General features: G+C 37.7%; 1 protein-coding gene across 1 annotated transcript in view; it reads left to right on the top strand.

Moving 5' to 3' along the window:
* Positions 1–13452, top strand: part of LOC126334865 (vacuolar protein sorting-associated protein 11 homolog) — a 167169-nt gene that overhangs the window by 19771 nt on the left and 133946 nt on the right. Inside the window, exon 4 of the mRNA XM_049997549.1 lies at positions 12960–13158. Coding sequence (XP_049853506.1) covers positions 12960–13158 — 199 coding nt within the window. The remainder of the gene's footprint in view (positions 1–12959; positions 13159–13452) is intronic.

The raw sequence follows: 13452 nt of genomic DNA on the forward strand, positions 1-13452 counted from the left end.
AGGAAACAATATAAGGGTTGTACAAGAGAAATGAACTTGAATACGATATTATAGAAAGAAAGGAGTGAGCAGATGAAGATTAAGGGAGATGTGGTATGTGAAAAAATTTTGAAGAGCGCAGGAACACCTAACTCAAAACAAGGTCCGTGGAGTAAATGACATTTCCCTCAGAATTACTGAAATCCTTGGGGGAGCCAGTCATAAGTAAACCATTTAGCTTGGTGTGTAAGATATGTAAGTTGTGCAAAATACCCCCTGACTTAAAGAAGAATGTAATAATTCTAAGCTCAAAAATGCAGATGGTGATAGGCATGAGTATTACTGAATTATTGGTTTAATAAGCATTTGTTGCAAAATATGGACATAAGTTATTTACAAAGAATGGAAAAGCTGGCAGAATCCAACATCATGGAAGATGACTTTCATTTCTGTAGAAGAGTAAGAACATGTGAGATAATATTGACCTTACTACTTTTCTTAGAAAATAAGTTGATGAAAGAGAAACCTACATTTACAACATTTGTTTATTTAGAGAAAGCTTATACAGTATTGACTGGAATACACTCTTTGGAATTCTGAAGGTAAGACACATAAAATTCGGGGATAGAAAAGTTATCAACAACTTGTGTGGAAACAAAACTGAAATTAAAGGAGTTGAAGGACAGGAAAGGAAACCAATAGTTGAGATTGGAGGGAAACAGTTTGAGTAAGCGGTATTGGAAACCAACGAGAAGTTTGGAAAAGGAATTAATGTTCAAGGAGAAGAAATAAAAACCATAAGGTTTACTGATGACATAATTCTATCATTGATGGCACAGGACTTGGAAGAGCAGTTGAACAGAATAGATATGCCTCGAAAATACGTTATAATATGAATATCATCCAAAGGAAAACAAGGGTAATGGAATGTGGTTGAATTAAATCAGGCGATGCAAAGGCAAATAGGTTAGAAAATGAGACCCTAAAAGCAATAGATGAATTTTGCTGTTTGGGAAGCAAAATAACAGATGATGGCAAAAGTAGAAAGTGTGTAAAATGCAGACTGGTAAAGGCAAGAGCAGCATTTCTGGAAAAGAATATAAATTTGAATGTTCAGAAGTCCTTTTGAAAGGTATTTGTCTGGAGTGTAGCTGTGCACGAAAGTGATACATGTGTGATAAACAGTAGCACATTCTGTTCATTTCGACTGAATATTGCACACATAGAACAGGCAAATACTACATTTATGTGCATACTCCACATGCTTTCTTACAGTGTGTGGTGGAGGGTACTTCTGACATCACATCATTTCCTTTCTTTTATGCTGCATTCGCAAATAGTGCATGGCAAGAATGACTGTCAGTAAACCTCTGCATCAGCTGTAATTTCTCAGTTTTACTCATTCCTATTGTTTTGTGAGATGTATGTGGGAAGAGTTGCCTGCCTCTTCCCAGAACTTACTCTCTAGGAATTTCAGTAGTAAGCACAACACCTCTCTTTTAGTGTCTGCCTCTGGAATTTGTTAAGCATCTCTGTAATTCTGTTGTTCTTTACATTTGTAAGTTTAATCAATTATCCTTGCCTTGAGGATATGGAGAATTTTTTTTACTATGTATGATGATACTAATTCTTAATATTCCTCCATTATTATTAGCCACTCCATTGACGTGGCAATAAGTCCTAATACTCGTACAGTTTTAGTAAGCATCCAATGTAACAACCTGTAACTATAATGTTTTTGTCCTGCATCAGCATTTAAGGAAAATAAATAGCAACTGTATTGCTAGGAGAATACTGGCCTAACAATTTATCTTCGAAGATAGGTCGAAGGAGGGGAAAACTTACTGGAATATCCTCTCTGAACTTTTGAAATCCAGAAGTAGTTTTGTAGTTTATGTCGGCACTGCAAATATTGCCTGGTCAATAGCCTGCTTTCATCTTTCATTGTGCAAGGGGAAACAGAGGCTTCTATAAGTCAAAAGATACATTTTTACACCACACTGTTACAAATAGATAACTGTCAAATCTTAATTAAAATTTCATTAATATTCTTGGCTTTACATTTTATCTTATGATACATCAGTTGTAAGTATTTTGAGATAATTATTGGACCTGTAAGCATATAAGCCTGCGTGGCCTTTGTCAGTATCATGAAAATCTTTCAGTGTATACTGCTTTATCATTAGTATTTTAAATACAATGTGTCCATAACTGAAGTTCCAGTTTCAAAATGCCGTGGAAAGAGACCCACTGCTCAGAATGACTTTGAATCTGAATAGCATATTATTGATGCAGAAGGAAAAGTCATAGATCAAAACATAATTTAACAAAAATTTTACCAATAGGTGGCACTGTAATCATTTTAACATAAATGGGAATGGCTACAAACGCATAGACGAATCACAAGACAATGGCTGTAGTTTGAATTGCACATTACACCATCCATACATGAGAGCAAAAGCTTGGTAATCAACAGTCATGGAGCTTTTGGGTAAGCCCATAACAGCAAGATTGTACCACATTGGACGAGAATAACCAGTTTTTATTGTCTTGAAGCCAAATACCATGTAAAAAGCAAAATGACATTGGTTTTTAATTTTCCTGAGGCCAAAAACTGAATAAAAAAACAAAATAACATTAGTTTCTAATTGTCATGAGACTGGGAAAAGACAAGTTCAATATGCTGTCCACTGTTTTCTGCCAAAAGTTGAAATCAAGAAACAGCATGTTCCACAACTGATCAGTGTGTCTCGGAGGTCATGTTCAAAATGTGTTGCACAATGCATGCCTTCAATTCAGCTATATTCATAATTGGAGCACTGAACATATCATCTTTCAGATAACCTCACAGCCAGAAGTTACACGGATTAAGATCAGATGATCTGGATGGCTAGGCCACAGTGAATTGTAGGCTAATAATTATAGCATTTCAGAAATGCCTCTGCAGCAGTCAATTCAGTGGATGTGCAATTTGTGGAGGAGCACTGTCTTGCAGAAAAATGATTCTACTCACACATCCATATTGTTGAACAGTTGGAATGATGTGGTGCATTAAGGACTATCAAAGCATTTACCAGTGATGGTACAGGTAACAGGACTTGCAAGACTCATCTGCTTAAAAAAAAAAAAAAAAAAAAAAAAAAAAAAATCCTGCAATAAATGGTGCTGTCTACCTGCAGCAGTGCTGCTTGCTTTATTTTGTTTGTTGTCCTCAGTGTCAATGTATTGGCTGAAAAAATAGGGGGTGGACGTGCAGTACTGTTTACTATAAATAGTGTAGCCAACAGATGCACAGTTGCGTTGCACAGTCTTTCAGTTTCACTTTTCACATCCCCCCGACAATACACAGTTAAATATGGCCAGTACACTATTGTCTTAACTTCCCATAAGCCTCACTAATAATTAGCAGGCGAACATCCATATACTGCTACAAGAGTTTCCTGTTGAACATCAACAAGCAGTAAAAACACAACCACATAATTCACAGTTCTTTCAGAATAATCAGGTACGTGTGGAACATACACTGTTGTAGCTTTAACACTGGGCCTATTAGTGTAACACTTATTTCACTGTTTAGGTGATGTATTGTTGTCATTCTAACCAACACAGGTTCCTTGTCTGAAGCTAGACTGTGGACTGACTGACTGTCGGGCCCTTATATATCATCACAATAATAGGTACTGAAACTACACATTGTTCAAAGTTACATTTACAGAAACTACAATTAAAACTTAACTCATTAAATTAACTGAATACATTGAAAAATTCTGTCTTTTTAACAGATTCTTTTACTACAAGGTTAGGCTGAATTACTTGCTTAAATGATGAAATTAACATATATCATTATGTAAACAATACTTTTGACAAAACTGTTAATTACTTTGGAATTCATGAAGGGCTGGTTTTGCTAACATGTTTTTGAATAGAGCCAAATAGATACTTTAAGATTACTAGTATTTAGTCTTCCAAACGTTTATAATTATTACAGAAGTTATCTTTGTTTGTAATAGAATTTAAGTTACGAAACAGTTACTGATTTCGCCGTATAATAATAGATACTAACTAGGAAAGAGTCAAAATAAATTAGAAAACCAGTTACACACAAAAATCTAAGTGCAAAATTAAATCTGATTTTATATTCTTTAAAACTGGGGGCCAATCTTTCTCTTTTATGGAAATGCAGATTATATTTACATATGTTAATGGTAATTAGTTAAAACTGAATAAACGAATTTTAAGGAGGCAGATGGCAAAACAAGAGGGCAAGTAAAAATATCCCAGCTCGCTTCGTCACAAACCCACACCAGGCAGTCACTAGCAGAATGAGGTGGTACCGATTAATATGCGTGTGGATTTTCTTTGCCCATATTCTGCAGTTCTTCATAGCGACATGTCCCTGGAAATGGAAAGGGGCTTCGTCTGTCCACAGAATGTTCCATTGCTATTCATTGTCCACTTCCATGTGAACAAGAAATTCCAGAGTGAATGTCTTACTGGCAGGTCAGCAGGAAGCAACTGCTGAACATGGGTTATTTTGTAGGGATTCAGTGATGCAGGATGTTTCGTAGGATTTTATGCACCATGTTCTCAGCTATGTCCACTGTTTGGGCAATTCCCCAAGCACTGCATGTTTGTACACCATCACTGGAACCCTCGTGCCGTGCTGTGACCACATCTTCAACATATGTTGTTTAAATTACTTTCCTTCCTCTGCCACATCTCACTTCAAAAGGATGTGTATTTTTGAATTTTGTAATCATTTTCTTCAGACCCTTAGCAGAAATTGTACCAATGCCTTTTTTCACACCCTTGAGTTTCTCTAACTTCTGCAGGTCTGCAGAGCTTTACCAGCAGTGCATGATAATTCATAAAGACAGTCATTTTGGGTGCCTCAGACGCAAACTGAGGAACAGCCATGTACTTTAGAAAATTCTTCCTGACACTTAAATTTGCATTAGATGTTAACAAATTTGTCTTTTAAAGATATGATTTTCATGTTATAGCCATCTTCATCCTGGACAGTTTCCAGCTTCTGGCCAGGTCTGAATGGAACATGGGCCTCTCCATCGTCTTCTGTCTTGCCACCATCTCTCCATCTTCACCTCGGCTCAGTCTTCTCGTTTCTTCTGGATGCATTCCTCTAGTCCTTTCAGCCATCTGTCTCTCAGTCTTCCTCTTGGTTTATTTCCTTCCAGTTTCATCTTGTGTATCCTCCTAGGTATCCTCTTCTCCATTCTCTTAACGTGTCCATACCATCTCAGCTTTGATTTCTCTATCTCCTCTTGTAATGGTTCCACCTTCATTAACTCTCTGATCCTCATTTCTTAACCTGTCTATCTTTGTCACTCCAGTACTGTTTCTCAAGAATTTAATCTCACTAGATTGTACTTTGCTTTTCTCTCTTCCTTTCATAACCCAGGTTTCTGATGCATATGTCAGGATCGGGACATAGTATGACCGGTATATAACATTTTTACTGATTCAGGGTACATCCTTGCCCTATATCAGGCTTCTGACACTTCTGAAATGCTTCTGCTTTTCTCCCCCGCTCGTTTATTTCTCTCTCATTTCCTCCCTCGTCCTGTATCAGGCTTCCTAGATACTTGAAACTCTCCACTCTCCTCCATCGTTCCCCACCAGTGGTGGAACGTGTTATAGCCAACCTGCATTTAATATCCTCTCTACTTGTCAGTGATCAGGTATTTTGCTGCCCATATAGCAAAATTCATGTACTGCTTTTAGTGTCCTCTTGTTACATGATCCTGTGCAAAGGGATTTCCTTCGAAAAGTTGTAGCTCCTCTAACAAAAAGTGGAGTATTTCACATATAAACAGACAAGGCATTGTAAGTAAAGGCTTTTGAATGGTGGTTTGCATGATTTCTTCAACTTTTGTAGTCCTGTCTTCCTCAGTTGCTTGTAATATTGTTTTTTATTCAGTTGCTGTCAGATGGTCCATAAGTAAAAATTATCAATATACCGTAATAAGTTTGCATGATTTTCTGTTATTTGTTTATATCATAGTTGTCATGTTTTTTTCTGCAGTTTGAACTCTCTGAGTTAGTCTGGTTTTTCAACGCCAAACAATTTGTGCCATATATGACAACTGATATGAAATGTACATGATAAACAATTTTCTTAACACCTATGTCATTAGATGATTTAGAACTCATTGCAAAAACAGAACTGTTTAATTGCTTCACTAAGCACTACATGTAATCAGTCCATGACAAGTTTTTGTTTGTACTAATTCCAAGGAATGTAACATAGTCTACAGTGATCAGTTCTTTGCCCTCATAATTTAACTGTAATATACTGGGTGTCTCATTTATCATGACCACCCTAAAAAACTGTTTGTCCAGATGCAAATTACAAAATGTTTCAAGCAGATGTTCTTTAGCCATCAAGGGGACATCAATCAGCATGATTGCCTTCGTTGTAGCTTTGTTTTTTCACAAAGATATGAACAGTGGTATGACTTTCTTAAATGGCGCCCTGTATATTTTATTCGGTAATTCATTTTCTCTCCTAAAGACCTATTCAAAAATGTATCACAGTGTACCGCCGTTCACTCAAACACAATGTTATTAATTACATAACACAACATTAACGTTTATGCTCCCAGCGCTTTGTGCAGGTACTTGGGGTAATGCAACACATCCAAGTATTGATGTTGACAGAGGACAAATGTAAACATAAGTAGAATGAAGACCCGTCATTCCGTCAACCATCGTCAGTTGAAGACTTGTGTGAGTAGAATGTTCTATGTGGAAAGTAAGTTAGGAGAACAGTAATTGCAATACTGTTTTCTTATGTACAGGTAGATTTAGTACAGTAGTGTAGTTCTTTTTAATGCTGTTGTCGAGAGGAGGCATACAGTAAAGGCTGTCTACATCTACATCTACATCCATACTCCGCAAGCCACCTGACGGTGCGTGGTGAAGGGTACTTTGAGTACCTCTATCGGTTCTCCCTTCTATTCCAGTCTCGTATTGCTTGTGGAAATAAAGATTGTCGGTATGCCTCTGTCTGGGCTCTAATCTCTCTGATTTTATCCTCATGGTCTCTTCACGAGATATACGTAGGAGGGAGCAATATACTGCTTGACTCCTTGGTGAAGGTATTTTCTCGAAACTTCAACAAAACCCTGTACTGAGCTAATGGACGTCTCTCTTGCAGAGTCTTCCACTGGAGTTTATCTATCATGTCCGTAACAATTTCGCGTTTGCTAAATGATCCTGTAACGAAGCGCGCTGTTCTCCGTTGGATCTTCTCTCTCTCTTCTATCAACCCTATGTGGTACGGATCCCACACTGCTGAGCAGTATTCAAACAGTGGGCGAACAAGCATACTGTAACCTACTTCCTTTGTTTTCAGATTGCGTTTCCGTAGGATTCTTCCAGTGAATCTCAGTCTGGCATCTGCTTTACCGACGATCAACTATATATGATCGTTCCATTTTAAATCACTCCTAATGGCTACTCCCAGATAATTTATGGAATTAACTGCTCCCAGTTTCTGACCTGTTATACTGTAGCTAAATGATAAAAGATCTTTCTTTCTGTGTATTCACAGCACATTACACTTGTCTACATTGAAATTCAATTGCCATTCCCTTCACCATGCGTCAATTCGTTGCAGACCCCTCTGCATTTCAGTACAATTTTTCATTGTTAAAATCCTCTCGATACCACAGCATTATGCACAAAAAGCCTCAGTGAACTTCCGATGCTATCCACAAGGACATTTATGTACCAGGTGATCAAAAAGTCAGTATAAAATTGAAAACTGAATAAATCATGGAATAATGTAGATAGAGAGGTACAAATTGACACACATGCTTTGAATGACATGGGGTTTTATTAGAACCAAAAAAATACAAACGTTCAAAAAATGTCCGACAGATGGTGCTTCATCTGATCAGAAAAGCAATAATTAGCATAATAAAGTAAGACAAAGCAAAGATGATGATCTTTACAGGAAATGCTCAATATTTCCACCACATTCCTCAACCATAGCTGTAGTTGAGGAATAATGTTGTGAACAGCACTGTAAAGCATGTTTGGAGTTATGGTGAGCCACTGGCGTCGGATTTTGTCTTTCAGCATCCCTAGAGATGTCGGTCGATCACGATACACGTAAGACTTCAGGCAACCCCAAAGCCAGTAATCGCACAGACTGAGGTCTGGGGACCTGGGAGGCCAAGCATGATGAAAGTGGCGGCTGAGCACACAGTCATCACCAAATGACATGCGCAAGAGATCTTTCACATGTCTGTCGGACATTTTGTGAACTTTGTTTTTTTTTCTGGTTCTAATAAAACCCCATGTCATTACAAGCATGTGTGTCAATTTTTACCCTTCTATCTACGTTAGTCCATGGTTTATCACCCGGTATATTGTGAATAGCAACGGTCCTACAACACTTCCCTGCAACACACCTGAAATCCCTCTTACTTCGGAAGAGTGATATCCTTCCTACAAACTGCATCAACATAATGTTTCTTTTATTGTGTTGTTAAAGGTAGGCAAAATGCTAGGCACATAGCAGCACTGTACAGAGAGCGATATCCTGACAAGAACCCACCTTCCTGACAGATGTTTTCTTGTCTTGTTGTGACACTTCAGGAAACGGGAAGTTTCAACTCACAACAACACAGTTGCCGTAGCATTCGCACAGACAAAGCTGCCAAAGTTACTGTTCTTGCTTCTGTTGCTGTGAATCCACATGCGAGCACATGACAGCTTGAACATGAGATTGGCATTCCTAAAACCAGTGCGCATCATATTCTTACAGGTCACTGGTTCCATCCTTACCATATACACTTACATCAAGAATTTCATGGGAATGATTTCCAGAATCGTGTACAGTTCTGTCACTGGGCACAGGAGCAAATCCTCACGAACCCGAATGTCTTCTCCAATCTTCTATTTACTGATAAATGTTCCTTCTCAAACAAAGGACAGGTAAATACAAAGAACATTCATTATTGGTCCAGCAACAACCCACAGAGGCTTAGATATTTGGAACATCAGTGTCAATGGAGAGTTAACATTTGGTGTGGGATGTACCCAAAGGTATCCTGCCAGATGGATTGGTCAAGGAGGAACAGTTACTTGGCCTGCTAGGCTTCCTGATTTAAATCTTCTGGACTTTTTTCTTTGGGGATGCATTAAAGACGTTGTCTATCGCAATATTGCAACAAATCCAGAGGATACAGGAACATATTATGCTTGCTTGTAATTCTCTTCAGCAGGCAACACTGGAGGCAGTAAATAATTCTTTCATTCAATGAGTGCACCAGTGTATCAGTGTCCAGTTCACCACTTTGAGCACCTTTGAATGTTCTACTCCTGGGCAATGGAACAGGAGACTCAAAGTCAATTTTGTGGTATGTTTTTACTTGATTTTCATTTGTTTTCTTTCAACTCCAGCAAGTGGATGAATTTGTGATCTCAGGCTCAATGTCATTGTTGTTTTATGTAGATAATAATGTTGTGTTGCAGTGAATGGTACACCATGCTACATTTTTGAATAGGTCTTTAGGAGAGGAAATGAATTACCGAATAAAAAATACAGGGTACCATTAAAAAAAGTCATACTACTGTTCATATCTTTGTAAAAAGAAAGCTACGATGAAGACAATCATGCTGACTGATGTCCCCCTGATGGCTAAAGAACATTTGCTTGAAACATTTTGTAATTTGCATATGGACAAACAGTTATTTAGGATGGTCAACATAAATGGGACACCCAGTATATTCAGCAGTCTGCTTGATCCTGAAACACACAGTTTGTGTTTATTCAATCTCATAGCAATATTATTTAATCAGATTTAAATTCTTAAAAAGTTTGTTTGGTAATCTTTGCTAGTTATTCATTGTTTTCACAGCTAGCTACTACTCCTGAATTGTTTGCACCTACACTTACGTGGTGTGTCATTTGTGTAATACAGGAACAGTAACAGGCCTAGTACGGATCCCTGGGATACACCGGCTTGTATCTCCTTCCAGTTAGAAAGTGCTCTCATATTTTTGGTGTGTAAAATAAACTATGTTTTTTTTAATTTTTTATGTTTGAGATAGGATGGGAACCAGCTTAAAGATTTTTCATGAAAACTATAAGCAGCCATTTTGCAAAGCAATAACATACGCTTTACAATGTTGAATGAATAGTGAGATCACAGAAGGTACCCGATTTACACAGCTTTTTAGCAAGAATAGTGTAACAGACTGAGATTCACATGTTGTACTATATGATATATCTGATTACTAAACATCACAATACTTTATAATTTTGTTACATTAACATTTTTCAAAGATTCATGTCTTGTATTTATCATTCTGAAATAACATTAGGAATTATAATTGATCTGCAGAAGAAAGTGCTTAAACAGGTTCCTGTAAAAAGATGAAATCAGTTATTTGCTGGATGTATTCGAATCTCTGTCTTCCTTTACAGTTTTTGCCTTCTACTTCTCCATCTAGTACCGTGGTAGTCATTCCCTTATGTCTCAAACAGATATTCTATCATTCTGTCCCTTCTCCTTTTCAGTGTTTTTCACATATTCATTTCCTGTCCGATTCTGCACAGAATGTCCATATTCCTTACCTTATCAGTCCACCTTATTTTCAACATTCATCTGTAGCACCACATCTCAAATGCTTTGATTTTCTTCTGTTCCATTTTTCCTACAGTCCATGTCTCACTACCATACAATGCTGTGCTCAGAACATACATTCTCAGAAATTTCTTCCTCAAATTAAGGTCTTTTTCTGATAGTAATAGACACTTCTCCTGTGCAGAAATGCCCTTTTTGCCAGTACTAGTCTGCTTTTGATGTCCTCCTTGCTCCGTCCATCATTGGTTATTTTGTTGCCTAGGTAACAGAATTCATTAACTTCATCTACTTTGTGGCCATCAATCCTGATGTTAAGTTTCTCACTGTTGTTATTTCTGCTACTTCTCATTACTTAAGTCTTTCTTTTGTTTACTCTCAGTCCATATTCTGTACTTATCAGATGGTTCATTCCATTCAGCAGATTATGTAATTCTTCTTCACTTTCACTCAGGATAGCAATGTCATCAGCGAATCATATCATTGATATCCTTTCACCTTGAGTTTTAATTCCAGTCCTGAACATTTCTTTTATTTCCATCATTGCTTCCTTGGTTTACAGATTGAACAGTAGCTGTGAAAGACTACATTCCTGTCTTACACCCTTTTTAATTCGAGCACTTCATTCGTACTCATCCACTCTTATTGTTACCTCTTAGCTCTTGTATACAGGGTGAGGCATACCCTGTACCTCCCCAACCGTAATAGATACAAAGATGCCGTTTGAACAGTGAATTGCAGGGACAGGGGCTACTTGAATGCATCACGTTTCATGTTTGTGCAAGTTTTTATTACAGAGATATAGGGCCATCTTTGGTTTTTTTAAAATGGAACCCTGTGTCAAATTTTAGCATAACATGATGGACTTAAAAAGACAGTTTCAAATATGTGTATATCATAATATTTAGGCAAATAGTTTTTGAGACACAGATATGTTCTCATATTGTGTTTGTCCTTTGAAGTGGCGTTGTCCAATGCGACCTTTCCTGTTGATCACTGAGGAACTTAACAGGGAAGGCGTTGTTTTCCTATTTCTCGATAACGCTGCTAGGTGACGCATGAGGTAGCGGGAGAGAAGGGTATAAATGTGCTGCTGGGGTAATGAGGCATCGCATTTCCATCACAGTTTCATGGAGCAGACATGTACACCAACGAAGAAAAGTTAGATATGCATCTAGTGTATGGTGAAAGCAGAAGTAATGCTGTTAGAGCAATAAAGCGATATGGAGAGCTGTATCCTGATCGTGAGCGTCCTATGTGCCACCTTCTTGCATGTATTTGCAAGAAACTACTTGAATCGGGATCATGGAATGCCATACAGAGGACAAGGCAGAAAACTGCAACTGGCGAGGTACATGAAGAGGGCGTTCTAGCATTGGCGCATAATGACCCTACTGTTTCATCACGATGTATTACCTTGGAATGTGGTAGTCAGAGAAGTGTTCTACACATATTGCACCGGCATAGATTTCACCTGTTTCATCTCTCATTACATCAAGCGCTCTTTGGTGTGGATTTCAAACGGTGCCAGGAATTTTGCCGGTTTGCTCTGCAGCGCCTACAAGATGATCCAATGTTTATCCAATGGGTGCTTTCTACCGATGAAGCAACTTTCACCAACCACGGTAATGTGAATTTGCATAATATGCATTACTGGTCAATAGAGAACCCTCATTGGCTTCGACAGGTACAGCATCAGCAACTGTGGAGTGTTGACATGTGGTGCGGCATTGTCAGAAATGTCATTGTGGGGCCGTGTGTCATTTCGGGTATACTAAATGGCAGTAACTATGCACAGTTCCTGCGAAACGTTCTGCCCATTTTGCTGGAAGAGGTACCACTAACTATGCGTCAGTGTATGTGGTTCCAACATCATGGCTGTCCTGCTCACTCTTCCCGTGTGGCTACAGAGCTGTTAAACGAAAAGTTCCCATATTGTTGGATAGGACGACATGCTGAAGTGAAGTGGCCTTTGTAGAAGTCAACACAAATAGTGACATCTTTATGCAGGGTTTCTGTCAGCAAGCTACTCAGCAAAGTTCTGGATTGGTCTGGAAATATGCATGTGACTGAATAGCAGGGGTACGATGTATGCTAATAGTTAGTGTATGATATATGCTAATAATTAATAGGTCATATTCCAAAAGTTCTTTGAAGCAGCATTCAAGTAATAATTTCTCATTTAAGCACTTAAAAGTTTTAATATTCAACATCAAATTTTTCTCAGGTTTGTTCTCAATGATGGTCTGAGATCAGCTATAATTATTACATTTTACATTGGCAAAAATGAAAGATGCAAATGTATTTCTCAGCAACATGGTGAAGCAGGTTACTTTGTTATGTTGCTGACTGATTACTTTTCAGAGCGATGAGCCTGGAATTAATCCAGTGATCAAAGTATGGAATTTGGACAAAACAGACAAGCAGGGCCATCCAACATGTGTGCGAATTTCTCGTGCAATACCAAACAACAAGCCAGAAAATGTTACTGCACTATGTGTTCATGAAAATTTGAATTTGATGGCTGTTGGCTTCAATGATGGATCTGTAATACTTTACAGAGGTAAATACTGTGAGATATATTTTTTCTTATAATAAGGAAACTGTGAGATATATTTTTTCTTATAATAAGGAAACTGTGAGATATATTTTTTCTTATAGTAATGAAACAATGAGTATGTGATTAGAGAAAATTTAAGTATGGTTAGAGAATATTGTATGATTATTCTAGTTTATTATCTTTTGCCACAGAAATTCTATAAATAATTGGCAAGCTGTTTTTGTATTTCTTTTCCTCCAGCTTTAACTTTTTCTGCCGAAACAGTGTCATCAGCTTCAGCTTTCTTTATCATTAAAT

Source organism: Schistocerca gregaria, chromosome 2 (assembly GCF_023897955.1).
Source record: "Schistocerca gregaria isolate iqSchGreg1 chromosome 2, iqSchGreg1.2, whole genome shotgun sequence".
Lineage (NCBI taxonomy): Eukaryota > Metazoa > Arthropoda > Insecta > Orthoptera > Acrididae > Schistocerca > Schistocerca gregaria.